The sequence below is a fragment of the Sphaerodactylus townsendi genome, linkage group LG06 (assembly GCF_021028975.2).
Source record: "Sphaerodactylus townsendi isolate TG3544 linkage group LG06, MPM_Stown_v2.3, whole genome shotgun sequence".
In the NCBI taxonomy this organism is placed as follows: Eukaryota; Metazoa; Chordata; class Lepidosauria; order Squamata; family Sphaerodactylidae; genus Sphaerodactylus; species Sphaerodactylus townsendi.
In genome coordinates, this window is record NC_059430.1 from 29956155 (window position 1) to 29979453 (window position 23299).

At 46.9% G+C, this 23299-nt stretch overlaps 1 protein-coding gene across 2 annotated transcripts in view; it reads left to right on the plus strand.

Annotated features, from left to right (window-relative positions):
- The window catches only part of DENND2A (DENN domain containing 2A), a 91707-nt gene that overhangs the window by 21874 nt on the left and 46534 nt on the right, over window positions 1–23299 (plus strand). For both annotated transcript variants that reach the window (XM_048500671.1, XM_048500672.1), the window contains exon 2: window positions 22725–22823. In XM_048500671.1, the coding sequence (XP_048356628.1) occupies window positions 22738–22823 (86 nt within the window). In that variant the 5' untranslated portion in view covers window positions 22725–22737. The remainder of the gene's footprint in view (window positions 1–22724; window positions 22824–23299) is intronic.

Here is a 23299-nt window from a genome sequence, read left to right on the forward strand (position 1 = left end):
ATTTCAGGGCATCATCTGGAGATGATGGCACCCCCCCAAGTTTGGTGTAGTTTGGTTCAGGGGGGCCAAAGTTATGGACCCTCAAACTGTAGTCCCCATCTCCTATTAGCTCCCATTGGAAACAATGGGGGATGGGGCACCCCCTTTGGGAGTCCATAACTTTGGATCTCCCCTGAACCAGAAACTCCTCATCAAACTTTGGTGGGAGTAGCATAAGGAACAGTCTCTCCTGATGGATGATATGGCGCTGAAAGTTCTGGTGCGCTGATATGTCCAAGAATGCACCTCCTCTGCAAGTGCACCAAATGTCGTTTCGGTGCAAAAAAAATGTTTTGGTCATGGTGGAGTGGCCGCCCATGGGGGGAGGGGGGGCATCCAACTCAGGTTTTGCCCAGGGCTACAGTTTGCCCAGGGCTGCCTTGTTACGCCTACTCTGGCAGCTGACTTAGTGCTTTCCAGCTGTAGGGCTTTCAGAGAGAGTCAGCATGGTTTAGTGTGAAGGTGTAAGACTAGGATCTGGGAAACCCAGATTCAAATTCCCACTTTGGCATGAAAGCTTGCTGGGTGACCTTGGGCCAGTCACAGACCCTCAGCCTTGACCCTGGTAAGTATTTGGATGGGAGAACTACAAGGAGGCTGAGGAGGCTGGCAATGGCAAACCCATCTCTGAATGTATCTTGCCTTGAAAACCCGACACCACCATATGGCGGCTGACTTGGGTATTTCAGTAGCTGTAGGGCTTTCAGAGAGAGTCAGCATGGTTTAGTGTGAAGGTGTAAGACTAGGATCTGGGAAACCCAGATTCAAATTCCCACTTTGGCATGAGCTTGTTGGTGATTCCCAATAGTCACAGACCCCCCCGTGCCCTTGACCCTGGTAAGTATTTGGATGGGAGAACTACAAGGAGGCTGAGGAGGCTGGCAATGGCAAACCCATCTCTGAATGTATCTTGCCTTGAAAACCCAGAGTTGCCATATGTCAGCTGTGACTTGACTGCAAAATCACACACTTGGCTTTGAGAAGCAAGGAGGGGGGAGTTCCCTGCTTTTTTATGGATTGATTTGTGGATTGATTTGTTCTTGCATAACCGCTTTTCTCCCTTAATTGTCATATATACACAGTCATATGTAAGCAGAGTACACCGGGACTATGAGGTGCAAATTTATTATTATATCTTTTTTATTGATGTCTAACTTGGTTATTGCTTATAGTATATCACTGTGATGCATTATTATGCTGTTGATATTGTTGTATTATGATTTATTATTGTTGCAACATATGCTATGCTTTATTGTTTGTTCACTACTGTTGTTCGCCGGCCTGAGCCCTCCAGGGGAGGGCGGGATATAAATTAAATGTGAAAAAAGAAAAATGGCCAATCTGCATATGTGAACCAGCCCTTATATGTATTTGCAAATTGCAGAGGGCTCCATGACCATGTATGTCTTCCTGCAACTAAATATATATGAATTGGCTCTTGGACCCCAAAGAGACTCCATGTTAGTCAGACTAGCAAAACAATGCTGAGTGTATGTGTTGACTCTGTTGTGTGCCGTGATTACTCCCTATTTCCTCGATGAATTCTTTGTTGACAAACTACATTGTTGGGAGCTGCTCAGGCAAGAGCAGTGCTTTGTAGTGATACTTTGCCAGGGCTGTGAATGAACAGGCTTGCATATAGCAGTGATTATATCAGCATATTGGTATGCTGAATGAAAAGGTAAGGACTTGCTCGTGCTGCTTCCTTAAGAGGAAGACTGTTGCTATTAAGACGGATGTGCTTCTCTTTTGGTTTTTGAATTGCAGCTTCCTGCTGGTAGTTTATTTTCTTTTTGCATTTATCTTCTGAAAAACAGATGCCTCAGTAGCGCTGTGTGAGAAAATGTCCAGTGGCAGAAACTTCTTAGACCAGCACAGATTTAGCTATCCATGCATACTGCACTTGTCCTTGTGAGATGCTGTTATTAGCAGTAGTAGACAGTAAGCACATGAGTTTCCCCAAATGCTGCCACAGTGAAAGTTTCCCAGAGTTGCAATGTGCAATGCCCACTATCACTATTAGCATTGTTTCCTAAGAAGTATTTGCTGCTAAGATGAACAAGATGAACTTTGCAGAAGTTGAAATCGTGGATCAAAGAAAAAAAATCTTGCAAGAATTTAGTGATTTTGCAAGTCGATTAAAGTTGACTAAGCAAGAGCTTAGCTGGCTATCAATTAGGTGTAACATTTGAAAACGAAAAGGACCTCCTCCTCAAGAAATACATTTACAGTTAAAGCTCTAAAGTACCCCTTTTGTTTTTAATAGTCATTCAAAATTGTTCTTTCTGTGTAGCTTGGTGGGGCTGAGGAACCATTAGTTATTTGGGTCATTGGCCTAGAGGGGGACGGGGGATGTGTATTAAGAAATTTGCAATGGGCAAGCACTGTGTTGGTTTTTTATCTAGGTAGAGAAAGAGCGTTGAGATCTTTGTGGTACAAAGAGCCACTACCAGCATTCAAAGTTTTAATAAAAGGATTTACTAAAAAGAAAACATTTACATGCATACTTACAGCACAGCACACAGATTGAGCAAGGAATGCAAAAGAACTAAGAAAAATGCAGTTCCTCTGCCCTTTCTATACATACCCTTTCAGACGTTAGCATATAGGGCAGGTTGTTGAATTTAGGATGTTAATGAATCTCTGTGCCATTTCCATTACCTGGAAGTTTTTGTATGACTTAGGGGTGGGGAGAAAAACTTTTTCCTGAAACTTCTTCCAACCTTATAAAGTTCCAGATTCTATACAATAAAGGCTATTTTACTTTTATTTATTTACAAAAGTTGTATTCTGACTTTTTGCCCTTGAATGGGCCACCAAGACCCCCAACTGGGGGTGGGGAATAGCTTTTGGGAGCAGCGCATCACCACAATGGCAGATTTGCCTTCCTGGGGCACTTACCCTGGCGGAGGGGCAATCCAGCCCATGTGTAGTGGCTACCACTCCCTGCCCTGGCACTGGAACGCAGCACTGAAAGCTACGCCAATGTCCCAGGGCCCCTGGCGTGGTCAGGTCCCTCCCAGCCTTTGCCAGTGTTACACTGGCGGGCCACGGTTAACTCACCCTTTCGGGATGGGGCCATGTCATGGTGCTAGGCCTAGGGTGAGTGTGACCTACAAGCCCTAGAGAGGCCTATATTAAAGTAGCTATCTGGTCACAGTGGCGTAGCACCAACGGGGCGGGGGGTGGCGTGACGCCCCAGGCCCGCACTGGTGCAGGGGCATGGAGGGGGAATTCCAGGGCAGGTGTGGCATGGCAGGGGCACTGGGCATATGCGTGTCCCAGGTGCAGTTCCCCCTTGCTCTGCTCCTGCCTGGTCTACATTTCCCAGGCACCCTGTGATCCTTATGATTGATAAAAGAGGATTTGGAGGGGAAACTATAGGGCCTGTTGGGGTGGAGAGACGTTCCCTGGCCTGGGAAGAAGGGATTAAAAGGGTGATTCAGGGCTGCAGATGAAGGAATCTTTCATTTAGGAATCAGTGGGTTGGCCTGGAGCCTAATTAGGGACAGTAAAGACTGGCACGTTAGGGTTTGTACTTGTTTTTTTACAAGCCTTGACTGATCTCATCATCCTTGTGGCTTGAATTATTATTGTTATTAAAGCTTTTAAATAAGCTGTTTGTTATTCCGCCTGGGGCCTCTTGCGTCACATCTCACTTGGTCCCCTAGAAGGGATATGCGGTTGGAAGAAGCAGCAGTCAGGGGTAAGGGGGGTGCTCTGGACCCTCCTGAACTAGACCCATATCAGAGTGGTGGCAGCCAACAGAGATTCCCCATCGCTCCATTTATGACGGAGCTCGTGGAACTTTTCGATGTGGAGCTTTTCTCAGCAAGACTGGCCACTGGATACTTGACTGGCTGTGCAGGTTTTTTAAAATGCTGCTGTGGCAGCAGCTGCCACCACAGGACAAAGGCCTTCTCTGGGTGATTGAAGGGAAGCTGCGGTAGCCATTTTGTGGTGCCACCGTGCTGTGTCAGAAGTCCAGAGGTGCCCAAAGGTTCAGATCGATTGGGGAGCCCTGCCAAAGAATTTGCAAGGCAAGAGATGAGCCCCAAGTATCATTTCCTGGCTCTGCGTAGCAACCCTGGATGTCCTTGCTAAACTCCCATCCAAGTACTAACCAATGCTGACTCTCTTGGTTTCTGATATCTGATGAGAGTGGACTAGTTTTGACCACCCAGATCTCGTCCAGTATACAAGAAACTAAACATGTGAGGGGAACTACATTATCATCAGTTGCGACCATTGCGAATACTCTGTCATGTATGCCTTTTGTCTTTCACTGAAATGTCACAGATGATAATACCTGCTTTACACTGCCTTTTAAATTTTGCTTACTCCCCCACCCTCATGAATACCTGCTGACTGAAAAGTCATTTCAGACGTTTGCAGGAATAGGCTCTAGCCCACAGAAATTTATACTGCAGTAAATCTCAAAGTATTGGAAGACTCGTTTTTGTCTGGTAGCCCTCGTGTGATCTGAATGCCTGAGATGTTTTGATAACTTGAGCTAGTTTTATTGGGTTTGAACGGGGTGATGGTGGAAGTGAGGTTCATGTACATCTAATGCAGATCTTCTACATGAAGTTGCCAGCTTCCAGTTGGTGGCTGGAGATCGGCTATTAGAACAGCCCCAGGCAATACAGATCAGTTCACCAGGAGAAGATGGCCGCTTTGGAAGCTGACCTCTATGACATTATACCCCTCCCCTCCCCTCCCCAAACTCCACCCTCCTCAGGCTCCATTCCCAAAATCTCTAGGTATTTCCCAACCCGACTTCTTTGAGAGGAGCCTCTATCAAGGTATAAGAGCAAAGTTGCTTTGGGAGAAGGGGGTGGCAATCCCTTCCTCCTCCTTTGCAGATGTTGAATTGATTCCTTGCCAAACAATATTTCTGTAAAAGCAAAGAGAAGAGTCTGCACACATCTGTGGATACACTATATAACAAAGCAGGAAGGGTGGAAGTCTGTAGATTGGTAGATTGATAGATTGATTGATTGTCATAAAACAAAATGGCTCAAACCTCATGGAGCAAAATCTGGGATTTACATTTCATTACTTTATAAAGTAATACTTTTTTTTCTTTTTCTTTTATGCACACTGAGAGCATATGCACCGGAGACAAATTCCTTGTGTGTCCAATCACACTTGGCCAATAAAGATTCTATTCTATTCTATTCTATTCTATTCTATTCTATTCTATTCTATTCTATTCTATTCTATTCTATTCTAAAGTGCTTGAAATGCTTCAATGCATAGCCAGAAAAGAAGAATTTCTGGAACTCTTTTTTTTTGGGGGGGGGGGGGGGGGGGGGGTTGAGGGGTACCTAAAAAGCAACCAGCAAGTAAATGAATCTAGACATATATTCAAAGTACATTCCAATACTGTGAAGTTTATGTTACAGTAGAATGCTGAATTCCTATGCTCTGATAGTATTGGAACTATCAAAATGTGAAAGGGGATAATTCTGATACTACATGCTTTTCTTATAGTTGAAGAATAGTCCACAACAACCTAGTTGGCGTGGGAGGGAGAGCATGCATGTAATGCAGAGGATGCATTTTTAGCTAGCTGTCAGTGGACTTCTAAGCAGGGGAGACCTTTTAGCTACCATATACCCAGGGTTTAGAAGTTGTAGTTGAGTGTGCAAGACCTGCAGAGAGAATTAGTCTGAGCAGCCACAAATGGAGAAGCAAAGAGCTTCTGCACAAAGCAAGGCCTTGCAGTCACTATTTGAGACTTGGCAGGCTTCTGAGCTGGCCTGTGAGAGGGAAAGTGGGTATAGCTCACTCTTTCCACTGGAATTAGTCAAAAGGAGGGCCACATCTTCTAGTCGGGATGATTCATGGTTGTAAGGAGGCTGTGGATGCTGTGTATCTATTCCCCGCCCTCTCTCTTTTCATTCTTGCCCTCCCCCCAGAGAGCTAAGGTCAGTTTATATTGTTTTTCTTCCCTCTTTTAGGTCCTCACAACAATCCTCCAAGGTAGCTTAGGCCAGTGGTGGCGAACCTATGGCACTCCAGATGTTCATGGACTACAATTCCCATCAGCCCCTGCCGGCATGGCCAATTGGCCGTGCTGGCAAGGGCTGATGGGAATTGTAATCCACAAACATCTGGAGTGCCATAGGTTCACCACCACTGGCTTAGGCTAAGACTATGTGATGGACCCAAGACTCCCACTACCTAGGTGGTATCAGTAGGAGATTCTCCTGATGATACCTCCAAGGTTTGGTGAAGTTTGGTTAAGGGGGTCAAAAGTTATGGAGTCTGAAATGTGTAGCCCCCATCTTCTATTAGCTCCCATTGGAAACAATGGGGGATGGGGGCACCCCCTTTGGGAGTCCATAGCTTTGGACCCCCTGGACCAAACTTCACAAAACCTGGTTGGTATCAGTAGGAGAGTCTCCCAAAACATCCCTGAAATTTTGGTGCTGCTAGTTTAAAACTGCGCCTTCTGCAGGCCAAAAACCGAAAAAACACTGAAAAATTCAAAAAAACAAACGGGGGCAAAGCTTCAGAAATGCAATGGGGGGTTGAAACCCCCCCTTTACCTAAGTCCCTGCATCTGCTTGGTTAGTGTAACTAGCACAGCAGTCGCCAGGACTCCTGGTACCAGGTTTGCTAACTAAGCAGCATTTTGCACAGATTGCAACAGCCCAAGACATAGAGCAGTGCTTCTCAACCTTCCTAATGCCTCAACCCTTTCATACAGTTCCTCATGTTGTGGTGACCCCCAACCCTAACATTTATCCATTTTACAGATGGAGAACACTGATGCAGAGAGTCTTAGGTGACCCTGTGGAAGGGTCGTTCGACCCCCAAAGGGGTCCCAACCCCCAGGTTGAGAACCACTGACATAGAGTGAGTGCCAAGTTGCACACCTGAACTCTTTTGCCTGGTTGCTGTCACACTAAATCAGACCTTAGACCACACACTTCCAAGGCTTAAAAGCAATCTTTTTCTCCAAGCATGTTTCCCAAATTTAAGAAGAAGAGTTTGGATTTATACCCCGCCTTTCTCTCCTATAAGGAGACTCAAGGTGGCTTACAAACTCCTTCCCTTCCTCTCTCTACAACAAACACCTTGTGAGGTAGACGGGGCCGAGAGAGTTTTGAAAGAACTGTCACCAGTCCAAGGTCACTCAGCAGGCTTCACATGTAGGAGTGGGGAAACAAATCCAGTTCACCTGATGAGAATCAGCCGCTCGTGTGGAGGAGTCGGGAATCAAACCTGGTTCTCCAGATGAGAGTCCACAGCTGTTAACCACGTCACTGTTTCAAGAGCTCTGTTTCTTTAGCACTGATGTAATTTGTTCCTTGTTGATAGTTTATCTGTGGGGGAGGGAGTAATAGCACTATGTATGGGGGAGTAATAGCACTATGTATTTGTGATACTGTGTGGAGAAGGATCGAAAGGAGGAGATCAGGAGAAGGGAGGGACCCTTCTCGCTCTGTATCCCCCCCCCCCCTTTCAGGCTGCTATATGCTGCTTTTGCCTTATTGGCCATCAGTGCAATGACCCAGTTAACTTTCAGCCTCTCCGCAGGCTCCCTCCCCCATGCTTCCTTTACCCTGGCCTGGCTCACACTCATATTCCCCTCCCTCGTGTAGGGAGAATGGTGATCCTAGCGCTGCATTCCTTAGAAATGGGGTGGGGGTGGGGATGGTGTTGCTGCTTTTTGGCAGTAGGAGATGGCTGTCTTTCTGGGCAGCGACGGTACTATGCTGATATACAGTTGTACTTTCCCGTGGACACACAGCCCACGTTTGCTCCTTTAAAAACAAAGTGTTGAAACTCTAAGCCGTTCTGTTAGGTTGGCCTCAAAACTTTATCAGTGCATTCGTCAGCTGAACAGAAAAGTCTTAATTTATGTGAAATTAGGGATGCGGCGGCTTGTTTTTCAGAGTTACCTTGCACTACTACCTCTGTTTGGTGTAGTGCAGCGATCCCCAACGTGGTACCTGTGAGAACCATCACATCTGCTGACATCCTACCTGGCGCTCACCAAGCATTTTCAGAAAGTGTGTGGGGTCACTTTAACACATTGGCAGCTGGAGATTTGCTTGATTGTGCAGGGTAAAATAACATTGCTCCATCAACATCCACCACCATAGTGTTGGTTTTATTCTCTGTCTTGTTGTTCTCTCTCAGTGTGTGTTTTAAAATTATCCCTCTTTTCCTCTCTCCTTGAATTTTCCCTGGGCCTGTGGTTGGCTTTGTCCCCAGTGTAGCTATTTTGTGGCTGGTGTTGCCTCCTGTGACAGTCATTTTGTGGTTTTGTCTTCTGCTCTGTGTCAGGACTGCAAAGGAGCCCACAGGCTCAAATATGTAGAGGACCTCTGGTACAGTGGTTAAAGTGTTGGCCTAGGATCTGGGGCAACCAAGTTCAAATCCTTGATGTGTTGTGAAGTTCGCTGGGTGAGGCTGACTCACGGCCCCATCCAAAGTGTGTGTGTGTGTGAATCTGTTGTTGGAGGTAGATTTGCCCTCCCTGATGGATTTGCCCTGGTGAAGGGGTGGATCTGTTGGTGGGTAGCCACCGGAGCCCGCCAGAATGGCCGAACATGGTCTCTGGAACCAGCAGAGAGGAGTAGCAGCAGAAGAGACTTGGCCAGGAAGAGCAGAGTGACCTGCTGGTGTTCATTTTGGAGGGCTTTTCTCAAAGCCACAGCTTTTAAAACAGTGTTATTTTAACAGGGGTTATCTCTTTTTCTCCTTGTAAGGCTCCTGTGAGCTAAGGCTGCTGAATCTGGAAGGTGGGGCTTAACAGGGGTTAACAGAGTTCATCTCTTGTTCCTCTTTGTCCTAAGAGGTGGGGCTTTTGTCCTGAGAGGTGGGGCTTTAGTTCAGTCTCTGGAACCAATTTTAATTTTTTTTTTAAATTAATAAGGACATATTTGACAGATAGTACGTGCAGATAGCTCCAGGGGGGCAGTGACTAAAAGCTTAATATCTAAATATCTAAACAAATCAGATATGAAGGCAGAAAGCCAGCAGGGGGATGGGGGCTTTCCAGTGTTTTGCTCTGAGTGTCACATGTATGATTATCTGCCACTAGGACAGAAGTTGTGGGTGTGCCCTCGCTGCAATGAGCTCCTGGCACTCAAGGAACGTGTGCGTTCTCTTGAAGCCAAGGTGGCAGACCTGGAGAAGCTGAAAGAGGCAGAGAGGGTGACAGACGAGGCTTTCAGGGACCTAACAGCCGGGTCCCACTCCCAAGGTGACATCTCTTCAGATGTCATGGAGAATGAAAGCCCTGGGGATGGAGGGTGCCAGTCTGAGGTGGGGGAAGATGCTCCCTTAGATGGGATCCCTTCCTTAACTGGTGATCAGGTATCCTCTCGCACTGAGGATACCCCTCGGGGAGGTGGGGGGCTCCTTGTAGTGGGTGATTCGATCATTAGAAATGTAGAGAGTTGGGTTTGTGAGAGGCGTGATGACCGCATGGTGACTTGCCTGCCTGGTGCGAAGGTTGCGGATGTCATCGCTTCGCTCCTAGATAGGCTGTTAGACAGTGCTGGGGTGGAGTCAGCAGTTGTGGTCCACATTGGCACCAACGACATTGGGAAATGTAGCCGGCAGGTTCTGGAAGCTAAATTTAGGCTGCTAGGAAACAGGTTGAAGTCCAGGACCTCCAAGGTGGCATTCTCAGAAATGCTACCCGTTCCACGCGCAGGGCGAGCTAGGCAAGCGGAGATACAGGGTCTCAATGCGTGGATGAGAAGGTGGTGTAAGGCAGAGGGTTTCAGATTTGTCAGGAACTGGGGAATCTTTTGGGGCAAGGTAGGCCTGTACAAACGGGACGGGCTTCATCTTAACCAAAGAGGAACCAGGCTGCTGGCGCTCAACATTAAAAAGGTGGCAGAACAGCTTTTAAACTGCTCACTGGGGGAAAGCCGACAGGAGCTGAGGTGACTTCGGTTCGGAATACAGTATCTATGGGGATGCAGACAGAGAGGGAGGTTTTTCTAAATCAACCACATACAAGCGAGGAACATAGCAATGTGCATGTGACAAGGGATAGTGTCTACAAAAGACTTGAGGGTAAAGCACATAAATCCCAGGTTAAGGTCAGAGACAGGGTATACAGGTGTCTCTATGCTAATAGTAGAAGCATTCGACCTAAAATGGGGGAGCTAGAATACAGAGTTTTGAAGGAGGACTTTGATATAGTGGGCATTACAGAGACATGGTGGAATGAGGAGAACCAGTGGGATGCTGTTATACCAAGCTACAGGCTCTATAGGAAGGATAGGACAGGGCGCATTGGGGGTGGAGTTGCGCTTTACATAAAAGAGAGCATAGTATCACATAAAAATAGACAATGCAAGGGGAGCTGGTTCCCCTACAGAATCACTGTGGATATCAATACCAGGTGTGAAGGACAGTTTAATATTAGGAATATATTATCGTCCCCCTGACCAAAGTGCACAAGAGGATTCTGAGATGAAAAAAGAAATTAGAGAGGCCAACAAAACAAAAATGTCGTGGGTAATGGGTGATTTCAATTATCCCCACATAAACTGGAAAAATGCATGTTCGGTCATAGTAAGGAGAGAGCATTCCTGGATATGCTAAATGACTGTGGCTTAGAGCAGATGGTTGTGGAACCAACCAGGGGAGAGGTGATCCTAGATCTAATTCTATGTGGGACCCAGGACCTGGTGCAGGAAGTCAGTGTTGTTGAGCCGATAGGGAACAGCGACCACAATGCTGTCAGATTCAGTATCTCAGCATGCGAACAAGTGGCAACTACTAATGTAGTTACATTCGCCTTCAGAAAGGGAATTTCTCAAAGATGAGGGGATAGTGCGCAGGAAGCTGAAAGGGAAAAACAAGAGAGTCAAAACTGTCCAGGATGCTTGGAGGTTATTTAAAAACACAGTAATAAAAGCTCAGCTGGAATGTGTTCCACAGGTTAGAAAAGGCAGCACCCAGTCCAAAAGAAAGCCACCATGGTTAACAAGAGAGGTTGAGGAAATTATCAGAAAAAAGAAAATGTCTTTTAGAAAATGGAAGTCCAGTTTGGCTGATGAAGAATATGAGAGGGAACACAAATGGTGGCAAGAGAGAAGCAAGTTAGCTGTAAGGGAGGCAAAAAAGGATTATGAGGAACGCATGGCTGCGAACATCAAGACCAGCAACAAACAGTTCTTCAAGTACATCAAAAGCAGGAAGCCAGCAAGGGAAGTGGTAGGCCCGTAAGATGACAAAGGAACAAAGGGTGTGCTAAAAGATGGCAGGGAGATTGCAGAGAAGCTGAATGAATTCTTTGCATCTGTCTTCACCCAAGAGGAGGTGAGGAACATTCCTGCACCTGAACCAAGCTTCTTAGGAGGCGAATCCGAGGAACTAGCGAAGATAGTGGTAGACAAGGAAGAAGTTCTGGCAGCCATTGATAAACTAAATGTTACCAAATCCCCTGGCCCAGATTGCATTCACCCAAGAGTTCTTAAAGAGCTCAAGCATGAAATTGCTGATCTTCTCACTTTAATATGCAATTTATCCCTGAAATCAGGCTCCATCCCTGAAGACTGGAAGATGGCCAATGTCACACCAATCTTTAAGAATGGATCTAGGGGGGACCCGGGAAATTACAGGCCAGTCAGTTTGACATCTGTTCCTGGTAAATTAGTAGAATCTATCATTAAAGATAAAATTATAAAACATGTAGAAAAGCAAGACCTGCTGAGAAAGAGTCAGCATGGCTTTTGCAGAGGCAAATCCTGTCTTACAAACTTACTAGAGTTCTTTGAGGGTGTAAACAGGCATGTGGACAGGGGTGAACCGGTGGACATTGTCTACTTGGATTTCCAAAAGGCTTTTGACAAAGTTCCTCACCAGAGACTGTTGAGAAAACTCAGCAATGAAGGAATAAGAGGGGAAGTCCTCCTGTGGATTAAAAACTGGCTGAGAAACAGGAAACAAAGAGTGGGTGTAAATGGGAAGTTCTCACAATGGAGAGATGTCGGGAGTGGTGTCCCCCAAGGATCCGTTTTGGGACCAGTGCTCTTTAACCTATTCATAAATGACCTGGAAGTAGGGGTGGGTAGCGTGGTGGCCAAGTTTGCAGATGATACCAAATTATGTAGGGTGGTGAGAACCACAAAGGATTGCGAAGAGCTCCAAGCGGACCTTGATAAATTAGATGAGTGGGCTCAGAAATGGCAAATGCAGTTCAATGTAGCAAAATGTAAAGTGATGCACATAGGGGCAAAAAAATCCAAACTTCACATACATCGCTTACAGGGGTCAGTGCTATCAGTCACAGACCAGGAAAGGGATTTAGGCGTCTTAGTTGATAGTTCCATGGGAATGTCAACTCAATGCATGGCAGCTGTGAAAAAGGCAAACTCTATGCTGGGGATCATTAGAAAAGGAATTGATAATAAAACTGCAAAGATTGTCATGCCCTTATATAAAGCAGTGGTGCGACCGCACTTGGAGTACTGTGTCCAGTTCTGGTCGCCGCATCTCAAAAAGGATATTGAGGAGATAGAAAAAGTGCAGAGAAGGGCAACAAGGATGATTGAGGGACTGGAGCACCTTCCCTATGAGGAGAGGCTGCAGCGTTTGGGACTCTTTAGTTTGGAGAGGAGGCGGCTGAGGGGGGATATGATTTTATTTATTTTATTTATTTATTTCTTAGATTTATATACCGCCCGATCCCCGAAGGGCTCCGGGCGGTAAACAACATTGTCTAAGCATCAAACAGGAGCAATCGTACAAAATATAAATATATAGGCTCCATCCCATAAAATGACTTAAAACTCATAAAAACAGCGAAACAGTAATACATAAATAAACAGATAGAGGCGTCCAACCCCAATTTAAAACCTACCCCAGAGGAAAAGGGGGGGCGGTGGGGCTCCTCAATAAAAGGAGCCCTGATATAACTGCACCGAAACACGGAGCAATGAAGAGCGACAAGGGGGCACCATATCAGCGGCTGGACACTCCAAAGGCCCGGTGGAACAACACGGTCTTACAGGCCCTGCGGAACTCACCCAGGTCCCGCAGGGCCCGGACTGCTGGAGGAAGGGTGTTCCACCAGGCCGGGGCCAGTGCCGTAAAAGTCCTGGCCCGCGTGGAGGCCAGCCGCATCATAGAGGGGCCGGGGACCACCAGCAAATTGGCCTCTGCAGAACGCAGAGGTCGAGCTGGGACGTATGGGGTGATGCGGTCCCGCAGGTACGAGGGTCCCAGGCCGCGCAAGGCCTTAAAGGTCAACACCCACACCTTGAAAATGATTCGGAATTCAACCGGGAGCCAATGCAGCTGACGTAACACAGGCTGGATGTGTTCTCTGAAGGCGCCTCCTGTGAGCAGACGTGCTGCCGCATGCTGGACCAGTTTTAGCTTCCGAATCAAGCGCAAGGGAAGGCCTGCGTAGAGCGAGTTACAATAGTCCAGCCTGGAGGTGACCGTTGCATGGATCACAGTGGCTAGATCCGTTTGGGAGAGGAAGGGAGCCAACCGCTGGGCCTGTCGGAGATGGAAAAATGCAGTCCGGGTTATATGGGCCACCTGGGTCTCCATGGAGAGAGACGAATCCAGGTGGACCCCCAGACTGCGGACGGAGGAGGTCGGCGCCAATGAGACCCCCTCCCACACCGGCGGCTGGAAGTCCCCAACCTCACCCTCGCGGCCCAGCCAGAGGATCTCCGTCTTCGATGGATTCAGTTGCAACCTGCTCTGTTGTAACCAACCAGCTACCGCCTCCAAGCAATGCTGGAGAGCCGCAGGGGCGGCAACCGCTCCCCCCTCCATCAACAGAATGAGCTGAGTGTCATCAGCATATTGATGACAAATCAGCCCAAAGCTCCGTACCAGCTGAGCAAGTGGTCGCATATAGATGTTAAATAATAGCGGGGATAGCAGCGCTCCCTGAGGTACTCCGCACTGAAGCGGGCACCTCCTGGAGGCTTCATCCCCGCACCACACTTGCTGACTCCGGTCCCGGAGGAACGAGGCAATCCACTGAAGGACAGTGCCCCGCACCCCGGAAGCAGCCAGGCGGTGGGTCAAAAGGTCGTGATCGACCATATCAAACGCTGCGGTAAGATCTAACAAAACCAACAGCGCCGATCCGCCTCGGTCAAGCTGGATACGGAGCGTGTCTGCGATGGCGACAAGAGCAGTCTCCGTCCCATGCCCAGCACGGAAGCCGGACTGGAAGGGATCGAAGGCCGATGCGTCATCCAGGAAACCCTGGATTGAAGTCTACAAAATTATGCATGGGGTAGAAAATGTTGACAGAGAGAAATTTTTCTCTCTTTCTCACAATACTAGAACCAGGGGGCATTCATTGAAAATGCTGGGGGGAAGAATTAGGACTAATAAAAGGAAACACTTCTTCACGCAACGTGTGATTGGTGTTTGGAATATGCTGCCACAGGAGGTGGTGATGGCCACTAACCTGGATAGCTTTAAAAGGGGCTTGGACTGATTTATGGAGGAGAAGTCGATTTATGGCTACCAATCTTGATCCTCTTTGATCTGAGATTGCAAATGCCTTAACAGACCAGGTGATCGGGAGCAACAGCTGCAGAAGGCCATTGCGTTCACATCCTACATGTGAGCTCCCAAAGGCACCTGGTGGGCCACTGCGAGTAGCAGAGAGCTGGACTAGATGGACTGTGGTCTGATCCAGCTGGCTTGTTCTTATGTTCTTATGGTGGTACATGACTTGCCAGTGCTCCTGCACGCTTGCTGCCTACCCTGGCATCACAGAGGTATGGCTGGGGAGGACCCAATGTTAGTCAGCTTCCAGCCCCACTTCCTCACCAGAAATGCATGGCTCCTGCTTATGCCACTTTTTTAATGGAGTGCTTTCCTGCATTTTTTTTTTTTGCCTTTTTGGCTCCCCGCACTGCAGGAAAGCCCTCCTGGGCGCAGCAGAGTGGTGGTGTGGTGCTGTGTCCGGGCACCTGGCCATTTGGATGGGGCTGCCCATCAATCACATTCTCGCTCTAACCTGTCTCACAAGGTTGTAGTAAAGGAAAAATGGACGAAGTCCTCTGTGTCCTCTGCCCTGAACTCCTTAAAGAAAGGGTGGAGTTAAAATAACAGTGAATTATGCTGTGTAGATGTCCTTTCCTTTTGTACCATGTCTCACTGAAAGATAGAAGCTCAGTTGTGACCAAATACCCCTGCTGTGCTGTGGTCCTAGTACCTACCATGTTCAGTTTCGCCCCCCACCGTTCCTTAGCAAAAGGCATTAAAAATGTAACACCTTTCACTGATCTTGTGTCTGTGAAAGCATCTTTTGCATAAAGTGGTGGTTTAACTTTTTGGCAAGTGATTTCTCTTGGAGTTTGTTTTTTCTTCTTGCAAACAGCACCTGTCCTCCCGGCCTCTGGAGTGGCCAATGAAGAAAGCAGCAGCGGCTCTCCTCACTGAGCCCTGGAACTGTACAATAGAACAGCATTCCTATCTTCAGACACTAATTATGGGGCTGGATTTGAAACTCCTGCTTCTACCCCATCTGCCATTTTCACCACTATTTCCCCGGCTGCTGCTCCATTGGTCATTTTCTATATGGAGGGGAGTGTCTCCAAGTGAAAACTGACACGTTTTCGCCAGTCCTTATTTATGGTGACAAAAATGCGCTTTTAAAAAAATGCCAAGTTTAATAGTGCCAAAGGATATTTTTAAGGAAAGCTGTACATAGAAATGATTTTTTAATGGTTATTTCAATTCAGCACTATTTTCTCTAGTGGAAGCATTCTGTTGTCACATCCTGAGCACACCACAGGACTGCCCTCTCATCTTTATCTTGAACAGGGTATAGCTCCTTCATGGCTGCCCTTCCCAGTCTCAATCTCATTCTGATTTCTTGGTAGCAGTCACTGGTGTAGTGGGGGAGGGGCGCGGGTGGAATAGAGCCCCAGGTGCCATTTCCAACTATTACATGGGGACCTCGTTGCAGTGCTGCCCCCTCAAAACTGCGTCTTGCCCCCAAACTCTCTGTGCAGTTTGGGCCAGGGGTGCAGTGGAATGCTGATCAGCAGGGTTTGGCCCGCCCTTGAACTCACATGGTGCTCAGGAGTGGGGCCAGCCAGATTCCCCCTGCCACTTGGCACTCAGGCAGTGGCACGGGCCCATTTGATACTGTCCTCAGCTTGCTTAAGGCCACCCTTAAATTGCATGCAGAATCAAACTGAATGGACCTGACTGGCTCTAGCTTTAAACTATTGGCTCTGCCCCCCAAGTCCCACTGGCCAGCATTCAACTATGCCCATGTCCTGAGCTCCATGTGGAGTTGGGGGTGGGGCACAACTCTGGGGAGGGTGCAACCCCCTGGTGAGGGCTTTTCTAAACATAAGAACATAAGAACTAGCCTGCTGGATCAGACCAGAGTCCATCTAGTCCAGCACTCTGCTACTCGCAGTGGCCCACCAGATGCCTTTGGGAGCTCACATGCGGGATGTGAAAGCAATGGCCTTCTGCTGCTGCTGCTGCTCCTGAGCACCTGGTCTGCTAAGGCATTTGCAATCTCAAATCAAGGAGGATCAAGATTGGTAGCCATAGATCGACTTCTCCTCCATAAATCTGTCCAAGCCCTTTTTCAAGCTATCCAGGTTAGTGGCCATCACCACCTCCTGTGGCAGCATATTCCAAACACCTCCTGTGGCAGCAGCGATATTCTATAACTCCTCCATGACGTTTGATCAGCCCGGTTCCTGGTAGCTCCCAGAAAGGCTATAAAAACTCTGTTTTTAAATGAAGCTTTCCACAGGTGGCCCTGTTTGGTTCCTTGAGCTGGTGGTGATCTCAATTGTCTTGGTTTATTCTTTTTCATTATAAAACACCAGTACAAAATACTGTACGCCTCTTTGGGGTTTATTTCAAATGCCAGACTGAAAGTGTTTTCTTAAATAAATAACTTGACACTGACGCCTTCCTTTCTGAATCTCGGGACAAGGCCGTTTCACTCCTTCTGGCCTTCCCCTCGTTCACCCCAAGGCCTGCTGCGTTTTTAGGTCACCAGGAGAATTATTTGCTTATTTGGCAAATTTCTGCGCTGTTCTTTCTGATTCCACACAATACAGGTCAAACTGTTCTTTGTGAAGATCGTGGAGGAAATGACCTGTGTGTATTCCTGTGTGAGCGGAAGGCCCAGATTCTGTACTCAGACTATGGCAACAGTTGATGTATCTGCTTCCTTTATTTCAGGAAATGCTGTAAATAGAAAAAAGTGTAGGATGGAAGGAGTTTCAGGATAAACTTCTCTGATGGGAGTCCAGCTCTTTTCCTGGTTAGCCTGTTAGTGCTTGTCTTCTGAATATCCGTCCTTTACATAAAAGTTTATTGTTGTCTCTCATCTTGTTTGCTTTTTGGTGTGTTTTCTAGTTTGCGAACTTTGAAGTTTGCAATCCCAACAGGGATCTAGAGCGGTGATGCAATTGTGTGTATCTTAATAAGCATTTGGAACAACTGAAATCTAACATTATATAGATTATCTAGGCCTGTGATTATAGACATCCATTCATAAATGTGGTAGAGGAAGCATTTTTGGTTAACATTGACAAGTACATACTCTTAACAAAGGGTAAGAATAGGCGTTCTTGGAGGCACTGCATCATCTGTGTTGTTTTCAGAAAAAAATTGAAATGAAGGGCTATAAGTTTATCCAGAGGTGTATCAACTGGTTGTGTTTAGCCAGGGGTTCCCAATCTTTTTTGAACTTGTGGGTGCCTCTGGGATTCTGACCCAGGGTGGCTGTGCAGAAAAAAAATTGACTGCTACAAGAGGCCAAGTCCCATACACAGAAGAATCCCAAGTGCAGGGGAGAAGAGGGGGCAATTTAAAAATACACTGAAATACACTACATACATACACATGCTCCAGAGCAGGGGTCTGCAACCTGCGGCTCTCCAGATGTTCATGAACTACAATTCCCATCAGCCCCTGTTAGCCTGGCCAATTGGCCATGCTGGCAGGGGCTGATGGGAATTGTAGTTCATGAACATCTGGTCCATTGTGGGCATGGACTCTTTAGTACTCTTTAGTAATTGGCCATGCTGGCAGGGGCTGATGGGAATTGTAGTTCATGAACATCTGGAGAGCCGCAGGTTGCAGACCCCTGCTCCAGAGAAGAAGAAGAAGAAGAAGAGGAGGAGGAGGAGGAGGAGTTTGGATTTATATCCCCCCTTTCTCTCCTGCAGGAGACTCAAAGGGGCTTACAATCTCCTGGCCCTTCCCCCCTCACAACAAACACCCAGTGAGGTAGGTGGGGCTGAGAGAGCTCTGAGAAGCTGTGACTAGCCCAAGGTCACCCAGCTGGCGTGTGTGGGAGTGTACAGGCTAATCTGAATTCCCCAGATAAGCCTCCACAGCTTACGCAGCAGAGCTGGGAATCAAACTCGGTTCCTCCAGATTAGATACACGAACTCTTAACCTCCTACACCACTGCTGCTCCAACTTATATGGATAACTTATATGGAGACCAGAGACATGGGTATGGATTCCATTCACTCTAGTGGCCTCTTGCTTCATGTACATATGGGAAGAGGGGAACGTAGGATTCTGCAAGGTCACATATGAATACTAAAGAGTCCATGCCCACAATGGACCAAATTGTTCTGTACATGGATAGTACACAATAACCAGTAGCGCTCTTATAACTTGTACCTTCTCACAAAAACCAATGGTTTTGTAATAAAGTTTCATTCAAATATAAAAAAATACACTGAAAAGGGGGATGAGAAAGCATAGAACAAACACTATGGTTGCACCTACTACTGAAAAAGTGTCATTTTAATCTACATAGCAGATCAAATCTTCAGTGGCCAATCAAAAGCTCTGCTGGCAAGGGCACCTGCCACTTCCTAAAAAGCATTTCGTAGGTGCCAAAAAAGGTGTCAGTGGGGACCATGTTGGGGGCCCCTGTACTGAACACAAATTAGGTCGCAGTGGAAGGTCCTGTGAGGTTGGTTAGACTGAAATTCTAGGAACTCAAGGTGACTCAGCAGGCTTTCATGGCAAAGTGGGGATTTGAACCTAGGTCTCCCACATCCTAGTCTGATACTCCTAACCATTACTCCACACTGGCTCTCTTCTTGAAAAGATCTTGCCAAAGCTCTTGATGAGTTGTGTGTACATCGAGGATAATTTTCAGTGCCTTTGGCTAAAAAATAGAAAGATTGCGCATCATTTGGGAGAAAACCAGTTGGAAATACTGAAGCAGGATGTGAATGCACTTAGTCAGAATCATGTAACAGTGGAGTGATGGACTTTTCACTTCACACAATTATTTAAAAATGAAACATGAGAATGAACCATGAGCTTTAACTTAAAAATGTAGTCAAGCTTTGGTATCAAATTATTCCCCAATCTCCAAAAAATAGGTCTGTTCTTGGGGCTTCTCTTTGCCATTGCTATATTTATTTTAGGTGGGTGGAAAACCAACCTAATTTTTTTTAATGCCAGTGTTTGTGTATGAGAGAGAGAGAGAGAGAGTAGGAAGGAAGGAAAGGAAAAGGGAACTGAAATTAGAAGAGGAGCCAAATGGCAATTGCTGGCAGAAGATGATTACAGCTCATTTCAAGGCCGCTTCCTGCATGCCAGCGATCGGACAGTAAACAAACGCCTCTTCGGAAGCACAGCAACGGGCAGGAACTCATGTGTGGAAGAGAGGGGTCATGGCAGGGTCTAGCTCTGCCTAGCAGGAGGAAGGCCCCCCCCCCATCATGTGACCCTGGGAAAGTAGCGCCTTTGTGTGCACGTGAACAAGAGAGCGTGGAGGAATTTGGTGTTCGAGGGTTTTTTACAATCTTTTCCCCCATTGTCCACCCAACGGATGACGGCACTCTTTCTTCTGGATTGTTGTATAGCAATATCAGATGGCTGCAGTCTCCTTCCAACCTCCCCCCAGTAATGGTCAGGTCACTGTATCAGTGAAGGTCTCCAACTAGGACATGACACCTTGTGCTAGTCCACCACCAATTTATATCCCTTGAGAATTAACTACACAGCTGTCAAAAGGTGCCCGGCTGCTTTCACGCTGTTGTTAAACTTCCCATACAAAATTCAGATGGTGTGATGTGTGATCTTTTCGCTCTTGCAGAGCTTCCTTCTCCCCCATCAGAGGTTTTTTTGCTTTCCCCCAGGGCTCAGCTGAATTTAGATTGTCTTGGTAGTGCTCACTCACTGTCTGCCCTTTGGGAGTTGTATGCAGAGCCAATAGCAACTGTCCCGTATCCAGTGCTCCGCCATTCATTTTTTTCCTACGCGCTCCATGGATTTTTTTGTTGGTTTGTTTCCTAGAGGATTGAGTTTTATAAAAGCCTGATTCATTTCATTGGCTCTTGTACAGGCTCAATCCCTGTGGGATTGTGGCCTAGATGAAGAACAGTAATCTTCTACTCATTACATTGACCCAATGTTCCATCTTTGTTTTTGAAATATTACTCACAAAAGTCATATGAACACAAAAAGAAACCCAGAATTATTCTCACATTACTCTCTCTATCCCCCCTCCCCCCCTCTCTCAGTGCTTGGACTTTAGAAAATAAGGCTTCTATTTCTTCCTTGGAAGAGCTGCTAACTGGACTGATTTTTCTGCTAGGCTGTGACCACAGCAGGAGAGCCTCATGTGGACAGAGTCCAGAGGCTTCCCCCCCCCCCCACTATTGTATAGGAAACAATGAACTTTTTTCCTGCCATGGAAAACTGTTTTGGGCCCACTGGATTTGTATAATGCCCTCTTGAAAAGCAATGAGAAAGCAAGAGAAGGAGGGAGCGAAGAGGGGGCTTCCCAAAGACCCGCAACTGCTTTTCAAAGCAATGCAAAAATCTCTGTCCTTGCACTGAATGGGGAGCCGAAGCACTCCCTGCCAAACAAGGAACAGAAGTTGCTTTGGAAGGAATAATGAACAGTGACCTAAACGACCCTCCCTTAGAAGACTTTTTGAGAGCCACTGTTCACCCTTGGCCTTAAGGCTCTGTGGATGATGTCACATTGCCCTGGGAATGAGCTTGGACCATTTGTGAGACTTTCCACTTGATTAGACTGCTGTGCAGTAAATGTGCGTTAGCGCCCTGTTTGTTGCCTTCTGTGGTCCCTTCATCCCCAAGGGTCAAACTAGGTGTACCTGGGGAGATTCATGAGTTCCCATGTTCCTTTTAAAGAACAGGTCAATTGCAAGAAACCCTGATCCCCTCCCCCTCTCCCAATCAATGGTATTTTAATGGGTTCACTTGGCAAGACAAGCTGCACGACAGTTGGCAGGATGCAAAGAATATGTAAACTCCTCGGTGATCAAGCATCTTTTCTTGGAAGAAGATGATTAGTTGTTGTTGCTGTTAATTGCTGTGTAGCATGGTAGAAGAGGGAGTCAGACACAGGCCTGGCCAACTGGCTTAAATTCTGAAGAGACAAATCCTAAATCCAGGCACAGCCATTTGAGTGATGAACCTGAGTCTGACTACTGCAGTGGACAATGAATGCTAGGGACAGGCCAGTATAGTGCAGAAATTAGTTTCACACTTAGACAGGAAAGTTCTTGGTTCCACTCTCCACTGGGCCAGACACTTTCTTTAAAACTCTGCAAAGGTGATTTCCTCACTGGCGATTAATCCTGGGATAGTCACCCGAAATATCCAGGTTCCCTCTAGATCTCCTCACAGCCAAACCGTGGAACACAGAGCAGTCCCATTTCTGGCGCTCCCCCTGCCCCATCACGGGATTTTCCTGGACCTGCTTGTATATGCATTTTTTTGAAAAAACACTCCAATGGGAGCTAATAGGCGATGGGGGCTACACATTTGAAGGTCCATAACTTTGGCCTCCATGGACCAAACTTCACCAAACCTGGGTAGTATCATCAGGAGGGTCTCCTAAAGGTACTCTGAAATTGCACCCCTGCCAGCAGGCATCCCTCCCCCCCAAGGGGCAGGCCTAGATCTCTTCACTAGAAACATGCTGCAGTGAGGATGTTAGAACCTGAATGAAAAGGTGCCGATTCTTTTGAAACTTGGTTGTATCTAGATTAAATTTTCAGTGGGAATTCGGCCAAAGAGCCACATATGCTGTCCTGAGCTCCTTGGAGGAAAGGTGGGATATAAATGCCATAAATGAACTCATGGAACCAAAGGGCTACACAGATCACCTCAAACCTGTTCCTCCTCCTCCCAGATGAACTGCAGCCATGGGAGGTGTTAACACAATGACAGCTAGCTGTCCTGCTCTACCCACCTGCTTCTGAGACAAGTATTTAGCCCTCATTATGGGCTAGCTTAAGAGTATGCAAATCAAGCCTGACCAAATACTTGTCTCTTTGCTTGCTGCTGAACTTAGCATCCTGAGAATTAAATCCGGCACTTGCATGCTGCGATGGCAGGATTCTCTCAGCCCTGCCTAAGATGTTCTGTCCAGGCAGCAGTTCATAAGATGCCTCATATGCTTCCAGGGTTCCACCAATATTGAACCAGACTGCAGCCCAAGGGCTCCTAGAATGTCCATTCTTCCCCCACCACCCTGCCACTGAGCTGTAATTCTCAGGGGTTGGGGCTTTTTTTTTTTTTGGAGAATGTGCAAAACCATGGCTGTTAAAAGTTATTAATGCATGTAGCATATATATGGGACAGGAGATGTTTGTTGTTGCTGCTGCTTCATGTAAACCATGTTGTGGATGCCATTAATTATGGACTGTTTTGCTGTCTTTTCCTCCCAGGTGAGCTGCAGCCATGGCAGGTGTTGACACAATGACAGCAAGCACAGCAGCCGACGTGAGCAGCAAGCCTAAAACCAGCAGTGGCAAATCTATTGAGAGGTGAATTATGTCCTCAGTGCAGTTTTTCTTCCCTCTGAGCTGGGAAGAAATGAATTTTCTCTATAGCTTTTAATCATGGCCGCTGATTACCTGAGGGGAACCTGAGGCAATTATGCCAGTTCATGCCCCGAGGCAGTTCCCCCTCCCTCCGTCACTGTCTTTAGGGGTCTCCCTTAATCCCTGAATCAGAAATAACTGCAGGGTGACTCTATGTACAGTCCAATTCCTCTTGACATTGTGAGAGGAATAGCATGTAAAGGAAAAAGAAAGGTGGTTCACTTATAATGTCCACGTAACCATTGTAGGTACTTGAATAGAAAAGTTTATGCCAATATTTTGAACACTCCACAAGTTGTTCAGAGTAAATTAGCTTCCCAAATGAGATTTCATTAGTATGGAGATAAGTGGAGAAAGGTACACAGTTGTATTGGGTGACTGCAGTCTTTGGCAATATATTCCAGAGGGACAGCTGTGTT